This window comes from Meleagris gallopavo, chromosome 3 (genome assembly GCF_905368555.1).
Source record: "Meleagris gallopavo chromosome 3, MGAL_WU_HG_1.1, whole genome shotgun sequence".
Classification (NCBI taxonomy): domain Eukaryota; kingdom Metazoa; phylum Chordata; class Aves; order Galliformes; family Phasianidae; genus Meleagris; species Meleagris gallopavo.
Window position 1 is genome coordinate 35,815,519 of NC_139406.1, and position 25,213 is coordinate 35,840,731.

Consider the following 25,213-nt stretch of genomic DNA (forward strand, 5'->3'; position numbering starts at 1 on the left):
TGTCTTTCATGACACTGTCACCACTGATGAAATGTACTACTCACTGCCTCACTATGCTCGCATCCACCATTTCAGGCACTGGAATGGACTGCCCAGGGAGGTGGTGGAGTCACCGACCCTGGGGGTGTTCAAGGAAAGACTGGATGTTGTGTTGAGGGACATGGTTTAGTGGAGCTATTGGTAATAGGTGAACGGTTGGACTGGATGATCTTTTAGGTCTTTTCCAACCTTGGTGATTCTATGATTCTATGATTCTATTTGGTCTTCATCAGCATTCAGAGCTGTATACACGAACGCTCAGTGGTTGCAGACAGTCTTTTAGAGACTCTTTTCATCTCTGATTAAAATTTGTAACGTTTTTGATGAGGCAGGGCAGGATACTCTAGAACTTACATTTTAATAAGAGAGAAATAGTTCTACTGATATCAACGGGATTAAACAGATGTGAAGCAAAGCAGACCTTTTATCACTGAAAAATGTAGGTAGCATAAGGATCATACAAGAGGAGGTATACTGTAGGGAATGGTGAAGAAATTGCTCCACAGTCCAAAATAATACAAACTGTTGTTCAAGAAAACAGAAACAACAATGAGATCAATATAAGGGACAAGAGGAGAGAGAGAAAATGAAGAATGTACTTATAGGCATTGTTGCTTAGCCTGGTAAGACATATTCCTCTTGAGGTATGACGGAAAGATGTTTGGTAATGTGCCCCACCAAATTTGTAGCAAGTTGCTGAGGATGCTGATAATGCATGTCTGATAAGCAGTGGTACATGGGATTTTCTCACTTTAGCTTCCTCTTTGTTGTTACGTGCTCCATATAGCTCTTCCCTTGGAGGAATGCAATGTCAGGGAGTAAAGGCCCATCCCTGATGGCTTGTGGATCTCTTGCTTAAAGTTTTTCTGAACCACTGTGAATCTCTGTTATTGCAGCTGTGATTTGAGTTGCTGCCATAAAAAAAACAGTTAGGAGCTTAAAGCCCTATTTCAGTGCTGTGTTTAAATGCACTTAGCTCTTTGCCTGTGAGCTTATCATCAGGGTAAATGGGAAATGAGCATCACCCAAAAGTTGTGAATGTTCTATAGTGCTGTATTGAATCAACATCTCTATATGTGTTCACTGAAGGCTTTCTGACTGGTTTTTATAAAGCAGACTATAAGGGGAGTGCTTCATTACACCGTTGTATGCAGGGAACAATTGGAAAGAAACTTGTACTGTCAAATACGGGACTCTCACCTGCAGGAGACATAAATGCTGAAATGTGGGAGCTTTGCTGACAACCATTCCCCTAATCTCTCTTTGGAAATGAAGAAAGGATTACTTGGGTGTGATAGTGGAGGTGTGGCACTTGCTGAATGTGCAGTAAAATACATGAACATAAATAGCACAAATGATGGTGATGCCATTGAGTTTCAAGACTACGTTAATGGCCCGAGAGTGATGGGAGGCTTTAAGTTCAATAAAGTTTGCAACAATTCACTAACTGGTATGGATTTTAAAAAATACACATGTGTTTGTGAGCTTTTCCTTAATTAGGTTTCTGTCCTTCCAAGTTTTCAATTTATGGAAACTTTGTTTATGACTTCGGTTTGATTTAAAAGAAGGGCTTCCTCCAGAAGTGACGTTATGCTGTGGCTTCATCCTGGAGGCAATATTAATTTATGTTACATGTGGTTACCCTATGGAAAGAACTTACTATATTTCATTTGCTGACAGAACTAAAAACCACAGCTGATAGGCATCATAAAGCCTCTTGCAATTTGATGGCTTTTATATAAAATGGCTACCGTATATGGCCTGTCTGTCTGCAGCAGATGGCTTTCCACCAGTAACACATAAACTCCAATCTTACAGATTTGCTGTAACTGCCATTTTTTTATTTCTGCACAAATACACCCATCCAATATTTCAACTGCACAAACAAAGCTCACCAAAGTAATGACTTCATACAGAAGGCAACCATCAGAATCACAGAGCAGCAGCCCAGGAGCATCAACACTTGGAGATGCTTGTCTCTACTCTAGGAGATGGGCAGGGTACTGTTTCACAGGGGTAGGAGTAGGTGAGCAACCCTCTTTCTGAGCAAATATTGTGCCTGTGGGCAAAGACGGTGCTGGAGAGACCCACAAGCAGTGGCACCTATTGAACACCACCCATCAACACTTGTCACAGATTCACAAAGTCACAGAATCACAGAATAACTGAGGCAGGCAGGGACCTACACAAGCGACAGAACCCACTCCTGCTCCAGCAGGGCCACCAGAGCAGGGTGCCCAGGCCCACGGCCAGGTGGCTTCTGGAGATATCCAAGAGATTTATAAACATTGGTAAGGCTGTCTGCCCCTTCATACAAATGCCCTCCTGCCCACCACCCATCTGCTTGCACAGCACGGGCACACTACTACCAGGAGCAGCAAGTAAACCTCACATGGGAAACACAGCCACAAGCACCACCAACAGCTATGGGTTCATTTTAAGCCCAAGACACAAGGCCAGTTCTGATTTTTGAATTTTCCCATCCCTGTTCACATCGCAGTGATTGAGCAGAATCTGACGGAATTTGTCCAGGTCCACCCCACTGATGCTGGGCTGCAAGGGAAAGAGAAAGCATCACTGAAAGGAAAACAGCTCTGGGTTTCAGCATCTCTGTAAAGCAGCAGACAGGGCGGCAGGGAGATGCCCCAAAGGGTGAGCAACCAAAGGGCTCAACCCCACATCAGCTCATATGAGTGGGGAACAAGGAAGGTGGAAATGAGGCCCCATAAAAACAGAAACGTTATGGTTAGGTGGATGGGATGGTGAGTCTTACAAGGAAATGTATGATAGTTTGTTTCCTTAATCAGGTTGCTCAGTTTCTGATCTGTGTCAAACAATAGTCTGCAGTTAGTTCTGGGTCTGCACTTTCATTCAGTTTCCTCTCTCAAACCTGCTGCACAAAGGAGTATATGCCATTTCCGTCACAAGCTACCGCTTTACAAGCTAGTCAGCAACTTTATAATACCTTCAGTGTGTCAAATGAATGTTAAAGGCATGTTTTACAGGCCTCTTTGCCTCTGTCTACTCTGCAAAATGGATGTGGGAGCATAAGCAGCCTTGCATAGGATCAGTTCACAGGGAAATAACAGTGACTCAGGCTTGGGTGAACCAAAAGCTGGACCGTTAGTGTCTTGGACTGTATCTGAAAACTCAAGGTAATGCAAAACAAGTGGACTCTGTTGTCATAAGTGACACACTGGCACGATACTCTTGACTACAGAGAGAGATCAAGTGATTTTTAAGTGTAGCCCTGTGATGACAATATAAACTATGAAATCATGCTGGCAAGGACATTATCCAAAACAGAATAAAGAAGAATCTCTGATGATCAATCCCTGTCAATAAAGTTACAATCATAACATCACTGAGGAGGCAGAATCTAAGAATTTAAGTAACAGTTCTTTGACGTGTAAGCCACCTCCTAGATATGACTTGCCCTGTATTCTTTGCGCAGCTGTTCCTCCAACCTGAAGGCAAGATCATAGGGAGAGATGGTTGCTGTGAGCTGAAGAGGATTTCTGTAGCATAGGCAGCTCTGAATAGTCCCATGCTGAAGTTTCAGCCATTCAACCTCCTGGCCCATGAACTCCAAGGCATGCTGAGGAGTGTCTGCCTCTAAAGTTGACTTTGTGGCCTTATAATATCACAACCATTAGGGATCCCATGCATGAACTTCCTGATGTTCAGGCATGGTGATACTCTGAGAAACCTTGGTCTGTGCTGTTGTCAGCTGGAGCTGAAGACTCTCAGCTCTGATCATGGCTTTTCACTCAAATATGTGAAAAGGCAAAGGTACATATCTCTTTTCCAGCTTACTCAACACCTTTTAGCGATTTCAGCCTAAATATTAAGTCATTAGGGGAAAAAATGTATGTGTATGGGTAGACCAGGTGGTGACTAAATGTTTGTGATGCTATAACATCTGCCCAGGTCAGAGTATGAAACAGAATGGATTTAAATACAGCTGCTGAGTCAAGTTGTATTAATTTGTCAGATAGAATTTCTGTAATGTGGCGAAATGCTCTATTGCCGTATATGCTGAGGCAATTACATTTGTTTCTGTTTGTGATTGAAATTAAATTTGACTCTGTGTTCCCGCTCTTGCTCTGCTTACATATCTTTATCAGAATTAGGACTTTCCTCTTGGGCATAAAGGGTATTAATAAAAAGAAAAAAAACGTGCAAATACCTTGACCAGTTCCATCATGTCTTTGACAAACCCATCCACTTCGGGGCCTTCAAGTGCTCCTGTTTTACTCTGACAGATGGAAGAAACATCAAAACCTTCCAGTAAGTCAAAACCCATCCACCTATTCGCTGAGCCCAATAGCATTGTGATCCCTTCCTTCATCCAAGACCATCTCTGCCCCTTAAGTGGCAGTAATGTCTCCCGCTATTTTGTGAGGCGTGCTAGTCACCATACCACTCCACTGTAGGAATGACAGAAGTGGCACCAGATTGCTGTTTTCTAACCAATGCTAGGGCAGTTCTGGCCATTCTGGGCCAGATTTAGAATAACTCTTGGTTAAGCACTGAAAGGGGTTTCATTTCTCAGGGTGATGCTGCGGGTCCCAAACTGCTGGAGAACTACTGCTAGAGGCACCATCTTCTCTACAGCCCATGTGTCTCCTGTACAGAGATATTGCTGATGCAGCAGTACTGGCCATGGCAGTGGAAAAAGTGAAAATGTATCCTTTGTCATGAGGTCACTGACCATAGCCCACCTCTGTCCCCACCTTCACATAGAGCACTTCTGGCCCATGAGCTCTGGCACTGTCATATGTTTAAACTGTATCATGTAGAGACCACAAAAGAATGTTGCTGGGACTCACAACATCATAGTGTGCAAAGATTTTTTCGAAATCTCTCTTCCTTTCCTCTGTGCTGCAAGCCTGCGTGCAGGGAGAATGAGTGAAAAAAAGTAGATTCAGGTTTTAGCGTAGGTTATCTTATCTGAGAGGAATGGGAGTAATGCATCAAAATACTTACATCCATTTTAAATTGAAGAAGGAAATTTTCCTGGAGGGCCAGAATCCTGAAGAGAGAGATTTAAATTAAGATCTTGCCACTTTGTCAGCTACATACATACTGCTCTGAGCTATCCCAGTTTGTAAAGGCTGCTGTGCTGCGTTACACGAAATAGTAATCTACCACTGTTTTCTTCATGAAGCATTGTTGGCTGGAAAAGGAAAGGACGAAGTAAGGCTGACCTGAGTGCTGAGGGCAGTGCCTCTGCCTCTCATCCCCCAAACTGGTATTTTAAGAAAGTTGTACCCATACGATTAAAGTCACACCTGAGTGCACATACATTACATATACAGGCATACTCTATCTGTATATAGTGCCGACCACCAAAAAAAAAAAAAAAAGAAGAAGAGAAAAAAACAAAAACCAAAAAACTTCAACTGCCAAAGACAGAAAAGCAGCAGAGACTAAACTACTATTTTCGTCTATAAGTGTCTTTCTCTTGTGTCTCCAAATTCTCCCCTGCTGACATGACCAAGCACACTGGCAGTGCCACCTCAGCCACATCTTCACAGAATATCACAGTGTTAACCATGCTTTAGAGACCCAGGATGCCTACATCAGAAAGCCTGATTTTATTTAGGATTCAAATGCATGTCTCCAGAGAGATATTATTGCTGAAAGTTACCACTTTGCCCGGATGTGTCATTGCAAGCTGAAAAACTGCATCAATGTCATTGAAGCCTACCTTGCCAGGTCATTCAGGTCCAGACGTCCATCCTTGTTTTTGTCAAAGATTTTCATCTAAAAGCCGGGAAGATAGGGTTGCTATGAAATAGATAGGCCGATGAGGAGAAGATACATAAAAGAGGCTGGCAGACATTTTGCTGTGCCCTGTGACCTGGTAAGCAAGTGTACAGCAACGTCCTCTCTGTGTTGGCTTCCTGGCATTGAGAAGCAAAGCAGCCAGACACCATTCTGATGAAGACAAGTCTCTGACAGACAACTTAAGCACCTAAACATTGTCCCTGGGAAAAAAAAACAAACTGAAGCTTCCAAACACTTCCAGTCCAGCTCTGTTGTTATCATTGTCAGTGTGGCTGCTGAGTGGCTGAGGTGCAAGTTTCACCTCCTGACAGACGCTCAGATCAGGTCTGGGTGCTGCTAGAGCTGGTGGGCTTGTGTGTCTGGCCCAAAGCCTGCATGAGAAAGTGACAGGACTGGGAAGACTCAGGCCTCAGGCATCGAGAGGTTGATCTGTGTGAATGCTAAAGCTATCCTTTCCTGAATGATATCCTTTTCTTAATGTGATCTTTTTGGTGATTAAACACCAGATACTATTTATTCATTTAATGGATTTATACAATGTTTCTCTGCAGTGCATAAATAAGAGTCAGTTACAGGGGAAGAGTTTAATGGATTGCAAAAACTAATGCCTTCAGGATCAAAGTTCTTGAAAAAATGTATTCTATAGTGCAGTGGGGGAAAAAAATCAATTTTTTACTAAGATGGATTACCACTCTTTGTCACATCCTCAGCAAAAGAACATGCATTAATTGCATTTGCATGAACCTCATTTGCTTATTCAGTAACTGCAGATGCCAGTCCCCAACCCTGTAGGCTCATAAGGAGAGGGCATAGAATCATAGAATCGCTTAGGTTGGAAAAGACCTTAAAGATCATTGAGTCCAGCCACAACTTAACCATACTACCCTAACTCTAACAACCCTCTGCTAAATCATGTCCCTGAGCAACGTGCTGTGACACATCCTGAGCTGGCATGAGCTCCAGGATGAATGAACCCATAGCACGTCTTGAGCACTGCCCAGCAGAGAAACAGGGGCCTGACACTCTGCATAGGTAGAGGTAAGGGCTGGGAGCTGCTGTACCTTGGGGTGCCCACATGTATACACGATGCCTTTTTTGCCTTCTCCCTCTCCTGTGCTCTGGCACATGTGCTGAGCCTGCAGTAGCTCTTTGCTGTACTGGTTGTAGATAAGATTCTGCAACTGGATCTTACTGCATTAATTCTTCTGTAACTTGTGCTGCTGAGATCTGGATGGGAATTTTGAAGAGCACTCTGTATGGGCCTACTTTTCCTCCCATTGAGAGAAAGTGTAAAGCTAATATGGATGACAGTTCCATGCTGAGATCACTGGAAAACTCATCCCGTGAAGTCAACACAGATGTTAGCCACAACAGGACAAGACTGAAGGCAGGGTTAGGAACTGGAGCTGCTCATGCTGTGCCACCAAGAGGAGAAATGTCCTTGCAATGCTTTAATTTCCAAACCCTTCAATATTTTCCAGCAGCAGTGCAGATCTCATTAAAACAAATTTAACTGTAAAGGTAATACATTCTTCAGTGGAATATTTAATGAAAAGAAACATGCACAGTCAATTTTGCTCTATCTTTGAGCTTAACATTATACTTTCAGTGGTTTACTACATCCACTTATATCAGCTCCCCTCTCTGACCTCTGACTCAGCTCTGCTTTTGCAATACCAAGAGAAAATCTTTGCATTTTCAAATTCTGTTGTTTTTTTTTTTTTCTTTTTTCTTTTTTTCTTTTTTTTTCCTGCAAAAAGTATCCTGGAAGAAACAATTTCAAACCTCTGTGATTTTTTGATTTCTCGTCCCAGTCAACAGAGAGAAATGAAAGTCTTGCAGGAAGAGCTATGCTGGGTTAATTCTTGCATCTTGAATTCCACATGAAAGATGGAAAATGTCTAGCAAAGATGGACTACTGTTCTCTGAATTAGTTCAGGTACCACAGCTAATAAGATAGACCTAATCCTATTATTTGGACAACTGTAGCTCATGCATACACACTACATGGCAATCTTGGGATAGAAAAGCCTGGGGAAATGTATATTAATTAAGCTTTCAAATTTCAAGCACACAATTGTTTGATCTGATCTGTTAATTGTGCACATAAGTGATCAAAGAATGACAGAGGGTTCCCATCCCATATGATGAGACATACATAATGGGAGAAGAAGATATTTGAAATTGTTATGAGATTGTTTCTAATTTAAACTTTTGCCTTTACAACCATCTTGATATGTTAAACTTGATGGATTTTCAGTTTACTCTCTTGGAAGATATATTTATGCTGCCAGGCTGATACGGAACATCTCAGTGTGGTTAAGAATAAGGTCTGGCATGTTTAAATAGCACACAATTTTATTAAAAGCTTTGCTGCATCCAGCAGTATGCTTTATAAAATGATGCATTTGTCTTACTGTCAAGCTACCCAATGTTTTAAAGTGTTTGCACAAATTAATTCACTGACATTTTAATGGGAGCACACCGGAGAAGTCTTACTTCTGTTTGTCTGAATTTAATGAGTGTTCTCTGAGGCAGACAGAGCATAACTGAGAGCTGGTTTTGCAAAACAAGAGTTGTTACAGTGTGCATTTAAAGTGCAAACTCAAAACTGCCATTGGCTTTGAATTCAGCAAAGAAAATATCTCTGCTTTCTCAATCAGGTGTTGTAAAGAAGGCCACTGAAACACCAAGATGTGACAAACACACTCGTGCTTTGAAGAGCCCTGTAAGATTATAGGTCGAAATTATTTTCTGTGACAGAGATAAGGAGAAAAGTAAATAAGCAAAACAAATATGTCTGTGATCAGCAGAATTACTAGGGCCTGCTTCTAAATGCTTTCCTGTCCCTTCTCTGATGTGTAATGAAGTGTGTCATCCCTGGAGGGAACATAGAGTTGTTTCCTGCCTGCCCAGCTGCTCTCACAACATGTCTGGACCACCTATATGATGTCAGCTATAACTAATATAGCAAGGAGGGTATATAGACAATGGCACAGACCCAAGTGGAAGACTGCATGTGGCCCCTTTTTGCTGGGGCCAGCAGGCTTTTGCAGAGCCCTGAAGGCTCTGTGGCCAGCAAGTTACCCTTGGTACAGAAGCTCTGTTCTCTGCCCCCCCAGGTTATAGTGCCTGTGTAACCTAGGCAAGTCATTTAGTGCAGGATTTCTAAGGCTCCTTTGGTTCCTAAAAGAACAAACTGTTATCTGCTGGGATTTTTGAAAGCCAGAACCTGAGTTCCATGAGTTCTGTTCTTTAGAAGTGAAGTTTGAGCTGAAATGCACTTTTCTGCTTCTGCTGGCTTATGTCACAGCAAGTGCAGTGCAAAACTGAAGATGACAGAACAACTGGGATTAAGTCTAGAAGTGACATGGGGCCAGATTTCCCTCCATGACATTAATGAGCTGTGTGTGAGCCCTCTTGCCACACACAATAAGGCAGCCTTTCATCAGTGAGAGGAATCACAGTGACCCAGGGCCACAAGAAAGCTATCAGAGAGGGTGGCTCTCGTAGTGGTGGATGGGGTTAGTAGGGCTGATGGTTGCAGTGCCCATGCAGAACTGTAGATGTGGTCTCCTAGAGACATCCTTAAGTATCCGCCTGGGAGGGAGGCATGCACTGAGCACTAGCAGGAGAAGGGATGTACAAAGAGCTCTCCTGTAAACTACCTGTCTTGGGCCACACTCCACTATCGTATTTATACAGCTTCAGAAAGTTTGATCAGAGCATGTTAAGAAGCATAACATGCTTCAGAGCATGTTTAGAAGCATAACATGCTCCGTTTAGGCTCTCACTGTAACAAAGATTTCTTTCTATTGTACTATTCCTTTGGTGGTTGTAAAAAAAAAAATTGTTAATACGGATATGCTTTGCCAGTATGGTGTTAAGGAGCTAGATCATCTGGATTTTCTCTATGTAAATATACATGCATTGGCGAAGAGCAGAGACGGATAGACAGACATTCACAGCCAAAGAAATACCCCCTTTGAGCCTCCAGCATTGTCCTTGCAGAGAGGACAGCCTGCAACCACAAAAGCAGCAATAGTCATAGAATTATACAGTCATTTCAGTTGGAAGGGACTCTTAAAGGTCATCTAGTCCAACTCCTCTGCAATGTAGATGAGGTTACTCAGAGCCCCACCCAACCTGACCTTGAGTATCTCCAGGGATGGGGCTTCCACAACCTTTCTGTGCAACATGTGCCAGTGCCTCACCACCATTATTGTAAAAAAAACTGTCTTCCTTACATCCAATCTAAACCTCCCCTCTTCCAATACAAATCAAAGGTAGAGCACGATTAATTCCTATGGACGCAGATCACCTTTCAGGGAGAAGTAAGCCTGCTCCCCTTCATACTGAGAAGACCAAGAGCCCTCACATAGCCAGCTGCAGTTCATGTGTAAGGTCAGTGACTGCTCAAGATATGCAGCTCCATACCCAGAAATTCTGCTGATAAGCAAGTTAAACCATGACAGTGTTACAGCTGGGAAGACTGCTCTATTGACTTCCCTGGGGAAAAGATTCATCTTCAGCCATATCCATATACTAATTTCCATCAAAGGCTGTATTTCATGACCAACGTTTACTGTATTACTATTCTCCACGCTTACATTACTTTTTCCCTAGAAATTCAGTTTGTGATGGGGAGAGTATTCTACTTTATGGTTTTTATCTTATACATTTTGCTAAAATATAATAAATCTCAAATTAAAGGAGCTTATTTTGCCCAGTCCGATATTACCAATACAAAAAGAGAGTATTGATGTTCTATGAGTGACAGTTACAGTGGTATATACATATAAACATAATTTGCTGAAGTTTGCCTCAGAATTGAGCTTTCCCTGCAGGTGTCTTGCAGATATTGGGATTACAAGCCAGAAGTAGCATGCTGCTATCTGAGAAGCTATGAACCATCAATGGTTCTGTGAACAAGGCAATAATAAATGCAAGAGCTGAGTGAGAATTTTGTTACTGCAGAAGACAAGAGATCAATACTAAACTTCATCGGAAATTATGGTGACATCTTTTTTAGATTCAGGCATTTAAAACACGCTGCTGAAGTACACAGCTATGTGCATACACATGTATAGAAGCTGTCACTCATGACAAAATCCTGGCAAATGCAAGGACGAGCTGGATATTCATGGATGGAAACCTCCCCAGGATCATGGGAAAGGTTGCTAGTGCTACTGTAATCCCTCCATCCACTTTTTTTCTTTTTGTGATGAAGCAGTAATGGGACAACTTTTCATTTCTCCATATTATGTTGCTTTAAGAAGGAAGTACATTCTCATCAGGCTGTTAAAAACTACACCCAGCTTTCAACTATGCCCAGTTTGTCTCCCACAGTACTGTACCTCTGGGACATCTTCTCATTGCTCAGAGAGGCTTAGAGCAATATAAAGATTTGTTTCTGCCTCCGAGCATCTGCTCCCTGCCTACAGCTCTCAGTCTAGAAGCCTGTGGTTTGTCTCTTCTAGAAGAAGACAAATGCACAAACTATTTTCAAGAATTCAGAACATCACATCGCTGTCTTCTCATGCAAGCACATGAGTGTAAATAAATATTAATGCACCCTTAATTACTACTAATACAAGCATATGTACATATATAGGCACAAAAGCTAACACAAATCCTGTAAAGGGGCTTCCGCAGCACAGAACTGCTGCTTTAATTCCTTCATCAAGGGTCTTGAGCACTCAAATGTTCTTTTCTCACAACTTTCCCCAGGGACTTGAAGGATGCTACAGATTTGATTTAACAAACTCATGGGGATTGTGCAATTCCAATGCATTCCCTACCTCATTTCTTTCCAGTGGTTCATGACTCATCCATCCTTAATCTAAATCAGTGTTCTCTGAAGAAAGGATGTCAAGGTCATAAGGAAACAGAATAGCCTGCATACAAATAGCTTCTAAGCAACTCAATAAAATGATGTTCCTTTCTGCAGTCAACCAATGTATGCACGTTAAAAGTGTGAAAGGGCCTCAAGTAATAGTAAAGCAGAACAGAAAGACTACCTCCGTTTATCTGGTTTCTCCTCTATCTCCCTTGAAACAGCTGAAAATGAGCGGTAGAGAGATGTATTTATATGTAGGAATATGTAAAGATATTTTAAATATATATATTAATGATTATATAAAATTATAAATATGTATAAGAGAGTGTGTGTATGTCACACCTGTTCAGGTATTTGCTGTGCTATGTTTAACCCAGATCAGAAAAAGGAGGGCACTTCTTTGAGGCGTTCTTGGTGTTTCTGGCTCTTCAAAGGAACAGAAAGAAGCAATATTTCCAAAGGAATGCTGTATCTCTCTTTCCAGATATCTCAGCTGTTATTTATATATCGATTGATTTATTTTATATACTGTATGATCATTCACAACAGCATAAGCAAACTGGATGTAGTTGACATTCCCTGGTCATTTACCTCCCACAAGCTAAAGCTGCAAATATCCAGCAAAGAATTGTAAAATTTCGTTCTTTCATGCCTGGGCTATCTTCTTTGAGATGATAGTTTCTGTCTTTTCCCTTTTATCCCTGTCTCCAAAAAGCTCTAGGGCCCACTTGGTGTATCAGTATCTACTTAAGAAGTATGCAGTCAGCTGTGGAGTGCACAAAGAAGAGGGCAGAGATCTGTAAATGCCTGTGGAGACAGATGGGATTACAGCTCCTTGGGACACAGCTTCTTTTCACCAAACATTATTACAGAGGCATGTGAAAGCCCTGAGCAGGATGGCTGGGCTACTATCAGAGACCCGTAGCTGTGCATAGCAGAAAAAGGTCCGTGTCCAGAAGACCTTGTGCTCTAAATAAGGGTGGAAGCAAAGATATGGGGAAAGAAATAGAACTATTTCCATTCTGCAGTAAAGGAATCAGTGTTGCTGGTTGCTAAAGATGCAATAGAAAGCCTGTAAAAGCCTCAGGAATTAAATATAAAGCCCCTGCTTTGCATCAAAGTATCTCATGGTTGCAGTCACCCTGTTTTCCCAGGGTGTTCGGATGGTGGCAGAGTCCCACCAGACTTCCCTGCTCCATATGGAAAGCAGGAAGAGAAAGAAGGGCTCTCTCATTGCTCTGGACCTTGGCATCACACCTTTGATCTCAGTAGCTCAAGTCACTTTTTCCGTTTTTGTTGTTGTTGTTTTTATTTTTTTTTTCCCCTTTTAATGGGGAGATAAAACTATAAGAGTGCATTTTTCTTTCCTCCCTGTAATTTTGCACTACTGCTTCAGGCAAATTCCCATGCAATCTGTGTCCACTTCTATATAGGTACTGTCCATGAGGGAGCTCTTTGCCATGATGCACAGAATGCATATCCTCCTTTTTAGTACAGGATATTGCAACAACTGATGTTATGATTTCACATTCTACCTTAGTACTTGGGATCAGGTGTGTTTGTAAGCATCCCTAATCTTGACTTTATACCAAAAAAATCACAAAGAAAAATAAATCATCAGGACTTGAGGGAACAGCATGGAGCAGTGATGTGGGTCAGATTGGAGATTGGGAAAATGTTCTTCAACAGAGGATGAGGTCATGGAACAAGTCCCCCAGGGCAGTGGGCATGACTCCAAGGGCCAGAGTTCAAGAAGTATCTGGACACCACTCTCAGGCATATGGTCCAATTTTTGGGTAGTCCCGTGAGGAGCCAGGAGTTGGACTTGATGAACTTTATGAGTCCCATTCAACTTAGGATATTTAATGATGCTATGATTCTCATTTTCTACTATCTTCTGTGATCCTTTTGGCATTATGGCTTTGCAAACTTCTGTTCTCATGGGCCAGATTTGCATTTTAGGTCACAGATTACCCCAGATATAGGAATCATTCTCTTTCCCAGATAAAAATTTGTTCTGCAGCATAGAGACTAAACTACCTCTTCAAAGACACAAAGCCAATCAGTAAAAGCCAGAAGAATAGAAACCAGACCTCCTGGCTGTCAGCCCTGTGCTGCATTACCACACCATATTTCTTTCCAATCACAATGTTATCTAGCTGCACTGGGGTGGCAGAAATCATAGATCCTTTTTGAGAAATTATCGGAAAAGAAAGAAGTTGGATGAAATTATCTGCGTAATATCTACAAGCTTCAGACTGCATGTTCCCCAGCAGCATCAGGTCAGAGATGAGCCACTGGCTAAGGGAATCTTAATGGGGCAGCCTAAAAGCTGTTTGCTACCTGCAAATATTGCTGGAAAGATTTTGTTCTGGCTGCGGCTTCTGGGTTTTTATTGTTTTTCAAGCTCTTCCAGATGGAAAATAACTTCTGTGGAAAGCTTTCCTCTCCCTTAACTATCCTATAAACATGAAAAGATGCACACACTTTTGTACATCATTAGGTATAGTTTCTCATTTTGCTCTAAAGAGTCACATTTTTAGTCACAGATGCTACATGCATACATAACATGGTATCACAAAATACATGGGCAGCTCCTCATTTGCTTGCATATCAAGCTCTACTATAGGTGAAAACACAGATTTTGTGCCAAGAAGCAAGACAGTTCCATCTGAAAATCATTTAGAAAATTGCAACGATAGATGTCTCCTGGTGGAAGTGAAATGATAGCCTTGATAACAACATCAGAAATGGGCTTTTTTCTTTCTTTCTTTCTTGTCTTCAGATGGTTAGATACAGTAAGTTGTTCTGAAAGCCAGGTGACTGATGCTAAACTTATGCCAAATATTATGTTGCTGATGATTGCAGGATAAAAGCTTCATTGTAAGAAGGCAGGGGAAGAATCAAAGCCTGTGAGCTTTGAGATTCCCAGCCCTTTAGGGAGGCAGCAGGGCTCTCCATATTTTGCAGAGAAGAAGTGAAGGATGCCAGCATCTCTGAGGAGCAAAAGGATTTGCTAGGAAGGAACAAGGGAGAAATCTGGATGGAGTCCTGGCTGAGGCTGAAGAAGAATGCACCTCACCTATTGATTTGAATAGGTTTAGGGCTCAGTTTGCTGTGGCATAAAGTCAGGCTGCTTTCTCATAATAAACACTTCAACTCAAAGCTGAAATGCTGTTCACAGCTGATGTCCAGTACAGTACAAAGTAGTAGCTGTGTGCTGTCTAGCTTCCCACTGCGAACTCTTGGAAAAGAAGCACCTTTTGAGAGGGTCCCTATGGCATCAAATACTGAGACCCTGAGAGATACTTTTAGGCAGTACTATAACCTAAGCAATATTATCGCTCTCTTTGCTTACCATTGTATCAGTGTACTCTTCCAACTTTACTTCAGTAACCACCTTGTTATGCTGCAAGAAGAGATCTCGCAGGAAATCCTGTAACCAGGAAAGAGTCAAATGTTACTTCTTAGAGAAATTCAAGTAAGAAAATAGACTCAAATTCAGCAGTCACATGAATCTAATTTCACATTTCCAATTAGTACTCAGGCCTTCAATTTCACGTGAAGTTCATACTGAAAAATATTTTTGCAAATAAATCAGAAAATAATCAAGTTGTCCCCAAGCAAGCATACTGGAATCAGTTGTAATGGAATAGTTCAGCCACAAAATACACAAGAGCTAAGTCCCACAGAGTCTGCTAACTGATCTCAGATCAAAATAGTCAGGGCAATGGGGCAGTGAAACAGCAGGAGGGATGGCAGAGCTTTCTTCCACCCACTGTGGACCCTGCAGCTATGCCAGAAGGCTGGAGGGTGCCCAGCCCTTAAACTGGCTGTGAATGAGCTTGACGTGCCATTTGTCATTACACAAAAAGGCAGCAAATTGTTAAAGGCGACAGATAGGCTCCTGTTGACATCTGTGAGCTGTAGATCAAACTCAAAGACCCTGGTTAGAACAACTTACTTTGAGTTCTCCAGCTGAAATAAATCCACTGCTATCAGCATCGTAACTGCGCCAGATCTGGATGGGGATAGATTGATATGACCTTAAATGTTGCCATTAATCACTCACACAGGAGATAAATCATAACGATCTGAATCAGAATTTCCCTAATGAGCTAGCTGTTCTGTTATCCAGCATTCAATTAATTGTGGACAAAATAAAATAAACTTTCCACACAATAGCAATTATTCTAATTTGGGTGCTGTATGTGTGACATGCTGCAATCACGTGTTTAATGTAGACATGCATTCTATAAAAGGAAGAAAAGACTGAGAAACTGGGCCACATTTCTTACCTAATTTGTACATGCAACTTCTCAAAGTAGTTACTGCCCTGAGTCCAGGCCAGTATGCAGCTGGCCATTGATCTGCAGAAGCCCTGAGCTTGGATGTGAAATAAGAACTACAAATAGTCTTAAAAAAGCCAAAACTTTCATCTGAAGCAACTTGCAGAGAAAAAAAAGGAGTTTGTATTTTACAACTGTCCCTGTGCCCATCCTGACAAAGGTGAATTTCTCAGTGTTCCTGAATAGGGCAGGGATGTATTTGTGTGCCTTCACAGCCCAGGCTAACTCATCAGCTCAGAACTGTGCTTAAATGGTGGCTGGTCAGCCCTCCTGGTCTGCACTGTGATGTGTGCACAGCTTTGGATTTATCAGTGGAACAGAATAGGTGCTACAGAAAAGGTTGGGGAATTGGTGTGCAAGGGAATGAGGAAGGCAGAAATACAGACCCGCATGAACTCCACACTGTTGTCCAAGGGAGTCTCTCGTCGGAAAAGCAGCAGGAAGTTTTCATCATCTGGTAAGACCATATTTGCAAGCTGAAAAACACACATACCAGCCCCAAAATCATATCTGCAAGCTGAGACGAAGGGAAGGGAAGGGAAGGGAAGGGAAGGGAAGGGAAGGGAAGGGAAGGGAAGGGAAGGGAAGGGAAGGGAAGGGAAGGGAAGGGAAGGGAAGGGAAGGGAAGGGAAGGGAAGCTTGGATGGCTGCAGACACACGTGGGAAATACCAGCTTGTCACATAGTTGTTATGGAATGAAGACCAGACCAAGAGATCTGGTGAATGTAGTACTCCATGACTACACCTCCTCCTCCCTCAGACTCTATCTCCCATATCTGCCAAGTCCTCCTTCTATCTGTTAAAAAACAACAACAACAACAACAACAACAAACAGCAACCGGGCTGGGGGAAGATACCTCTTGGATTTGCAAGCGGCCATCTGTGGTGACATCATAGGCAGACATGAACTGCTCCTTCATCCTCTGAACTTCTTCTTCTGTGATGGTGTCCTGCCATAGGAAAAATAGCACACGCAAGAAAATTGCTAAGGGCAGTAGGAGAGTGCCCAGAGGAAGTCTGCCTCACAGATAACCACCAGGAAAACAGCATCCTAATAGCCAAGGGCTAATGCTTCTAAAGGACCACAGATGCATTGCCTTAGATGAACTTGTGATAGTAAGTAATGCCTATGCAAAACTTTGTGGCAACTGAGCTATTGGTTGGAAGAGCAGTGTCTGGAGACTAAAATATTTCAGTGAAGGCTCCTTTAACCAACTGTTCACACTGGGTACTGTATCGCTGGAGTTGAGTTTTTCTTGAGTTTGTATCAAAGCAGTTCTGATGCTGCCCATTGTCATTGCTCAATGATGTTTGAAAACAACACATGGAGACCTGGGTGAGCCTCATGCCCCAGAAACTTCCTGACCACACCCATATTCAATAGGAGCCAGGTGCCAACACTATTCCCAGCTGCTCCTGAGCATTCTGGCTGCAGAGCATTCACACAGCCAGTGACTGGCCTGTAGGAACACACCAGGATGTCATAAATGAGGTAATCAAAAAGGAAGTGAGATATCACATCTTCTGATGAATGTCATCAGCTAAAGCCTGTTTCTGTCTGAACTTTGTCGCCAGATTCTCCCACATGTTTAGAAGTGACTGATATTTTCCAAAAGCCTTAATTTGCTGCTAGTAGTAACAGAGAAAAAAAAAAAAAAAGTTATTTACAGATAAAAGGAGAGTCAGATAGCATTGTAATTTGATTTGCCTTCACCTTACTTCAGAGCAGATTCAGAACTTGTGAGCACTTGCCTGCTTGCAGTCATTATGGGCTTATACAAAAATATTTCATAGCATGATATAATAAAAATCATAAATAGCATGGTGCAAGCAGAGGATCCCATGCTGAAATTAGGGGAGAAGGAGTTTGATTTATAAATGTCAAGTCTGAGTGACTGTGAGTGCGCTCTGCTTAGAGCAAGTGAACCCCTGTCACCCTCTACAGGATGTGCCAGATGATGGGACGTATGGGGATCTAGGTGTGAGAATGGGAGGACAGGAGCTCCCAGGAGTCTCTCTGTTGGCTGCATCCCCGGGGTGCATCCTTGAGGTGCAGCACAGCAGGGCAGGTTCCCCCCCCAAAGACCACCCCCTCAGCATTATCACTTGCTCTTACGCTAGTTAAATTGCCTTCTGACCGTACCTTGGCACTACCAGATGCCTCCCAGGCATTAGGCAAACCTACCAGTTGCTGACTTCAATAGGCTTGCAAAGTACTCTGAAATTATCCTCCTCCAGCCCTACTAGATCAAGTTATTTCTGAAACTATAATCAGAGCTGATATTTGGAAAAATGTGCTGCAGAGGTCTGACTAGTCGTTTGCTAAATGTTCAACTTTGTGTCAGCTTTTAACCACTACTTCAATTGACTTTGCATGTCAGGAACATTGCACTCTGCAAGAGAATAAGGCTGCCTTGTTTTCTTCTTTAACTGATTCAAGCTATGGGATACAGTAAGTGAAAACCATAAAGCTGGAATGTATAAAAGCAGCTCCAAAAGGTCACACTAGAGTTTCTTTATTGGACAGTCTATCTCTGTTCATAAACATATCACTTATGAAACACAAAAGCTAGTGACAACTGCTAAGAAATTTTACTTTCAAAGAGAGAAAGTGTTGTAAAAGATGCTGCACAAACTGGCTTTCCCAAGATACACATTCAAGGCAAAATTATCTTCCTTCTTTCTTTCCTTCCTTCCTGCCTGCCTGCCTGCCAGCCAGCCAGCCAAACACAGTTTAGTTGCACATGCTTCAGGCTCATACTCCATTTATTCAGTCCTCTAAGGATTATAAGGTTATGTATAAGGAAAGAATCCAGCCATGAGCACACCATTCTGCTCTGAGAAGCAGCTGTACTATCACTAAGCACAGACCTTTTCCTGGACCACACTGCGTGTCTCAAGCAGCAGCTCCATTTTAAGCCTCTCTCCCACCTTCAGAAGTGTTCACTGCTTGGACTAAGATCTTGCAAACTTTTTAGCAGTAAGATAAAATGTGAAAATTCAAGCAAATGCTGTTGCATTTGTGGGGAGACTTTTCACAGGATGCAAGCTGTAGTTCCTGATTTTCCCTCTGCGTGCACCCCCATGAGTTTCTGGAGGTGCCCAGACTTCGCTCATAGGTATCTCAGGGTCAAGCACTAAATTTCTTACTATGGATGCTCTTCCACAGAGTTTTGCAGAGAAAAGCTTCCGTATTTCAAGTTGCTGTAACTAATGAATTTTCTGCTTTCTCCTTTCCAAGTCCAGTATTCATCTTTGCTTTTGTGGAAACCCATTAGAAATATTTTCCATCACAAAGGTAATTTGGTTTTTAATCCTGATTGTAATAAAGGAAAGAGCATGTTTGTTTTTTTTTTAATCTATGCAGTATTTAATTTCTTGGTCATGGTTGGTTATGAATTCTTGGAAACTCGGCTGTAATCTGCCTTCTTCGTTAACCTATTCCTTACACACTGCTGTACTCTTGCCCCACGATTTCTGTTTAAATTTTTGCTCCTTCGGGGATCCATGTGCTTGGCAGCAGCTTTTCTTGATGAAAATACAGCTAGGAGTCATCTGTTTCAGGGGACAAAAAAGCAAATGTATGGAGCACTGCAGAGACTTCACCACCTGATGAAAGTGGAAGTCTCATTTCATCCCTGCTGAGCAAGGCAGCCTTGCCATACATTGATTATTTTCTCCTCCTTGATGTGATTTTTGGGATCCAGACACCATATTGATAATGGTGTAACGAGCAAGAAGAAATGTGAGTGTTATAGACTGTTTCTTGAAAAAAAAAATGAAGCTTATCTGAAAATGCTGGCTTGAACACACGTTTCTCTTAACAATGTTTCAGTTTGATAGAATAAGTGAGAAAGGTCTTAGAGATATTGAGTTCTTACAAGATCAATGAAAATAAATTACATCTGCCAAGAATGCCTGACAATTAGTACCATGCCAAAAGCCACACAGTGACAAAGGAAGGGCAGCAAAGACCAGATGAGACACCAGAAACACACACTGATTTCAGAAGGTGAACTTTTTTTTTGGCCAAATATTTGTTCTTTAAATCTGGTAGCATTAAAATGTATCTCAAGGAATCCTTTCCTTCCATCCATGCTGCCCATGGGGCCACTGTGCCCAAAAAGACATGGGCTTTCCCAGCAGCTCCTTGGCCAGCCCTTACCACTGAACTGCAGAGCTGCTGCTGGAGGGTTTGGCCCTGTGCTTTGGTTTGGGTTTACTACAGTCTCGTACACTACAGTAGGTGAGCCCCTATACAGTCATCCCTTGCTTTTTAACTCGTTTATTTTGTTTTAGCTCTCACCAGCTCATTTGTGGGAAATACCTTTTTCACACAGAGGACATCGGTGCTGAACTAAGGCCATTGTAGCCCATGCCATCACGTTACTGTGGTTAGGCTTTGGGTGCGTTCTTTGTTTTGCCCTTTCCACCAGGCTGAGTGGTTTTTGACATGCCTTTGAGCAATGAAAACATGTCACTTCTGCCTGTAGGTGTGTTGAGCTTCCCATTATAGGTACTATCAGCCCTTGCAGTGCTCTGCCTTAACAAGCAGCTACTGGAAAAGGAGTCGGTCAGGATAACCAGGGCTTACAAAAGCTACACCTACAGAAATGAATGCATTTGGGCAATTAGCAGAATTGACTCAGGGTTTAGATTTTTGATGTAGCCTGGAGGAGGATGAAAGACAAATGCTTTTTGCTAGGAGTCTTTCTGCTCCCACTGGTCACCAGGGACCTGCCCTGCAGCCCTGGCTTTCTTGGGTGGGTGGTACAGCACAGTGGTACAGCACAGTGGCAGCCTGCTTTGGCCAACATTTTGCTGACTGAACTTTGAGCACCTAGGTGTTGCATTCCTGACCATATTGTCTGACCATTAAGCTAAAGATGTAATTTAGACAGACAATACACTGTGTGAGGCAAGGCTGAAATGCAAGAGAGAGGTAGCTCATCTTCCTTGGAAGCAGAAATCAAAGGCAAATCCTTTACGGCTGTTCAGCTGAGCTCCTGGAGATTAACTGCAGTCCCTCCAGCCATAGCCACGCAGGTGGTTTGAGGGAGGGGGGATTGAAGCGAAGCTAATACCTGTCTTACCCAAACACATTTGCACTTCAAAGATTTTCACACATGGCCTCTGACACACATATGGTTGGGTGAGGGCAACAAACTTTTGTCAGAATGGCTGCTGTTCCCAAATCTCTGCCTATTTTTACTTGAATTTAAACTAAGTGAAATGTCTTTCTGTAAAAGAACGCTGCAAGAGCAATGGTAATGTACAATTTCTTTTGTATCTGCACAGATATCACTGATTTTGCAGAAATTTTCTGTGAAACACCAATGCAGACTTTACAGCTTTTCATTTAGAAACCTTTTCTTGTTTAATTATTAGCTGAATATAGATAGAGCTTCGCTAAAAGCAGAGTAAAGAGTGAGCAAGGAAGATCCCAAATAACCTGTCTAAAGAAAGATGTATAGTGATGCAAGAGAGGAATTCAGAGGCAGTATTTTCTGCTCCAAGAAAACAAATTCAGTGTTGAAAGAAACCTAAATTTTCACTGCAGCATAACAGGTTTACAGATGGAAAGGGGTCCATAATGTGAAAGAAAGAAGTTTATGAACAAATAGGAGCACAGTGGTCAGAGAGAAGTCATGGCAGTGATAACCACTGAAGATGTAGGATGGCAGCAACTCACAACACTGTGTGGTGTTGGGCTGAATTGCCCTGGTGCTGCCCCATATACACCATACTATCAGCCCACTTCTTCACAGAAGCCCCTCCAGCTGATGGAGAATAGACAGCAACCGCAGCCCACCAGTGTCATAAATCCACTGTATTTCACTGAAGCCTGCTGTACGTGCAATGCATCCCTGGAAAACAAACTCGTTTTCTTAGAACTGCCCCTTGCTGGGGGAGGAGAACCAGAAAGCAGCACCTGGGATCTGGGTCTGTTTATTATAAAGTTGAAAAGCGTTGGCACAACTCGAGTCTACCTCAACATTATCCCTTGCCCTGCTGTTTCCCTGCAGAGGCATTGCCTCAGCGTCCCCCACTGGATGGCGTTCCACGTTTCCATCCCTATGAAATCTGACTCCCAGTTTGCAGTAGCCCTGCTGTGCTTTGTTTGCCCAGCTGCTCCCATCCCATCCCCTGGCATTCAGTGTCAGCTGGGGATGCTGCGGAGTCGGTGGAAAGAAAAACAGAGCTGAAGGACTACAGTGGTCATTAACTGAAATAACAGCTTAGGGAGTGTAGGCTGGAAAAATGTAATTATGAGACCATTTGCTATTCAAGCAGAGACAACTTCCAGAGCTGATAGTATTATTTATCACTTGTCAAGCACTTCAGACGCAGCCACTAATTAATCCTTGAGACACATCTGGAAGTCCCGCCAGCACACATTGTTGTACAGGCATGTCAGGAGCCCAGAGAAGAAACAAGTGTCAGAGGGAGCACTGGAGCCAGCAGTGCTCAATGCTAGCTCCGTTCTTGCGTCACCAATGCCATTATCCTGCTGTGTGGGATGAAAAGCACTGCAAAGAGCACCTTCACCCCACCTGCACTGTTGCACCGACACGCTGTACAAATAGGACAGGGAATTTTGCACTGCCCAGCAATGCAAGTGATCTCACACACAGGGAGCAGGCTGCTCCAGTGCCTCCAGTCTCCAAGGGCTGGTTGTTTCTTCAGTCCTTTTGTGTTAAGCTTTTACCCTTTAGGGGCAAACCCAGACAGAAGAAACAAGCAAGGTGCAAGGTTTGTCTGTGCTGGTTTGGGCTGGAGTTATCTGAGCGTGGCTTATTTTGGAAGTTGGTGGCACAGTTCTATTAAGAACTGTGTATATAAGTTCAGGACATTTTGTTATGAGTGTAGCCCCATGGTGTGGATATCCATGCACCCACACCTAGCACAGTATAACAAGTTCATGCTGATAGTAACAAGGCTACAAAAACTGCTCTAAGGTACCGTCTTTGCATCCAGCTGGGGTGAGGCCGCTGCAAAATCCCACGTGGGATGGACAAGAAAAGAGTGGCTGTGCGATTGAGCAGGGATGGAGATTTCTCTGCACCTCTGCCCACAATCTGACATTCCTGTTCCAAATGCAGCACAAGCTTTCCAGCTTTTCATAGAATCACAGAATGGCATGGGTTGGAAGGGACCTTGAAGATCACCCAGTTCCAAACCCCCTGCCATGGGCAGGGCTGCCTCCCATCAGCTCAGCTGCCCAGGGCCCCATTCAACCTGGCCTTGAGCGCCTGCAGGGATGGGGCACCACAGCTTCTCTGAGAAGCTGTGCCAGCGCCTCACCGCACTCTGTGTAAAGAATTTTTGCCTAACATCTAACCTAAATCTCTCATTTTGCTTTAAAACTATAGCCCACTTCCCTATCATTATTTGCCCATTTCTCTACAGAGCAGCCTTTCTGTGTCCCTAGTGATTCTTGATGCTTATCTTGGAATTCTTACTTGATTTTCTTTAAACTGCTTTTATGTGCATAGCTCTTCATGTAACCATCCATGCTCCAGGGAAACATTTTGTCAGAAATCGCCAATATTTCATTCCAAATTTACTTGCAAAATAATCAAAAACTCACTTGAAAAAGTGATCTACGGAATGTTTTTTACGGTCCCCCAGAGATCCAAGGATTCTAATCACTTCATGACTGCAACTTTGATTTTGCATGTGATGCTCATGCATTTATGCTTTTTATTAAGCTACCCTTCCCCTCTTACTGATCACTCTTTGCTTAAGGGAATTGTTTCATCTGTTTGCTTTTTTTTTTTTTTGGCACACCCTTTCTTTCCCTATGGAAGATGCTTCTTCCTTTCCTCTCTCCAGCTGGCTGTGGGCCACAGAGTGAAAACCAGGGGAGCAAACTAGAAACTCGAGAGCCGAGTGTTGACCTTATGAACAACATCATCAACTCTTATAGAGCCACTTTTAGCAACACAGAAATATTCTCCCAAGCATTATTTCAAATTAATGATCTCACAGCAACAGCAGATGTCGGATCGACACCAAATGTTGGAGCAGCTGGTGCTATCACACTTGTTGCCACACCTGCCTCACGCACCTGGTTGCTAAGAGCTCTGCCATCAGGCAGTGATAGGGAAGCAATAAATACAAATATTTCCAGCATAACAACCTTTTAAGTAGGACTCTGTGCACAGAGGTACTTACATCTGGCCTCAGTTTCTCCAGGAGATGATGGAAAAAGTTGTCAAGCTCCTTCCCTTCGATGTAGCCGTTGTCTAAACACAAGCAGGACATCAAAGATGGGCGTTACGGGCTGAGTACAGGGTCTGCAGGGGCCCTGCCTGCCTGCTCTGGCAGCCCATAACTCAAACCCCCTCCCTGCTATTTGCTACATAGGGTGGTGGGCGGGGGAAACTCAAGAGACGGAATGAGAAAGGCATTTCAGACTCAACGTTTGGGAACGACGGGGAGAAAGAAGGAAGCCCCGAAACACCAGCAGGACCCCGTCCCCACTCATGCGAGAACCCACCCGCACGTGCTGCCACCAGGCAGCGCTCTCCCCGCGCCCCCCGCGCTTCCCCCAACTTGCCGTCGGCGTCGAAGCGGCGCCAGGCGCCCAGGAAGGCGGCCGCGTCCAGGCGCCGCGCCGCGCCGCTCTCCATGGTCCTGCAGCCGACGGCACGGCCCGCTCTGCCCCGCGCAAAAGCCGCGCAGACCCCGCGCAAACACTGCCGCCCGCCCGCCCGCCGCCGCGGCTTTGAGAACGGCGGCCCCGCCCCGGGGGCGGCCCCGTGGGGCGCGGGGGGAGGCCGAGGGCCCACGAGTGGCCCCTTCTCACCCCCTGCTGCCGCGCCACAGCGTCGGTGTGTGGGCGTCAGCAGGAGGGGCTGCCCAAGGAGGGGGGCAATGCTTGGGATAGACTTGAAAATTCAGAGGAGTGCTGTTTAGGGGGAAAAAAAGTTTGGTAAAATTTGTGACCCTCCCGCTCCTCCATGCCAACTGCAGAGAGGGCTCCCATGCTGGGACAGAGCACTAGAGCCTCACCCTCCCACAGTACAACGCAAAAAGAATGGTGATGCCAGGGTGCCAATACAACAAAGTTGGTGTTCATACCCTGCATGGGTCCACTTGGGGCTGTACGGCCTGCTTGGGCCCCTTTCTACAAGAAGGACACTGAGGCCCCAGAGTGTGTCCAGAGAAAGGCAGCGAAGTTGTGAGG

General features: G+C 43.5%; 1 protein-coding gene across 1 annotated transcript; it reads right to left on the reverse strand.

Moving 5' to 3' along the window:
- Nucleotides 1-1,873: 1,873 nt before the first annotated feature.
- On the reverse strand, nucleotides 1,874-24,730 carry SCGN (secretagogin, EF-hand calcium binding protein). The gene is made up of 11 exons (XM_085219927.1): nucleotides 24,584-24,730; nucleotides 24,199-24,269; nucleotides 16,878-16,970; nucleotides 16,407-16,496; nucleotides 15,636-15,692; nucleotides 15,030-15,107; nucleotides 5,753-5,808; nucleotides 5,029-5,074; nucleotides 4,872-4,931; nucleotides 4,229-4,297; nucleotides 1,874-2,592 (listed from the first exon to the last, which is right to left on the reverse strand). Exons 1-11 carry the CDS (start codon nucleotides 24,654-24,656, stop codon nucleotides 2,464-2,466), a joined length of 822 nt encoding a protein of 273 aa, XP_085076053.1. The 5' UTR covers nucleotides 24,657-24,730; the 3' UTR covers nucleotides 1,874-2,463.
- Nucleotides 24,731-25,213: the final 483 nt, after the last annotated feature.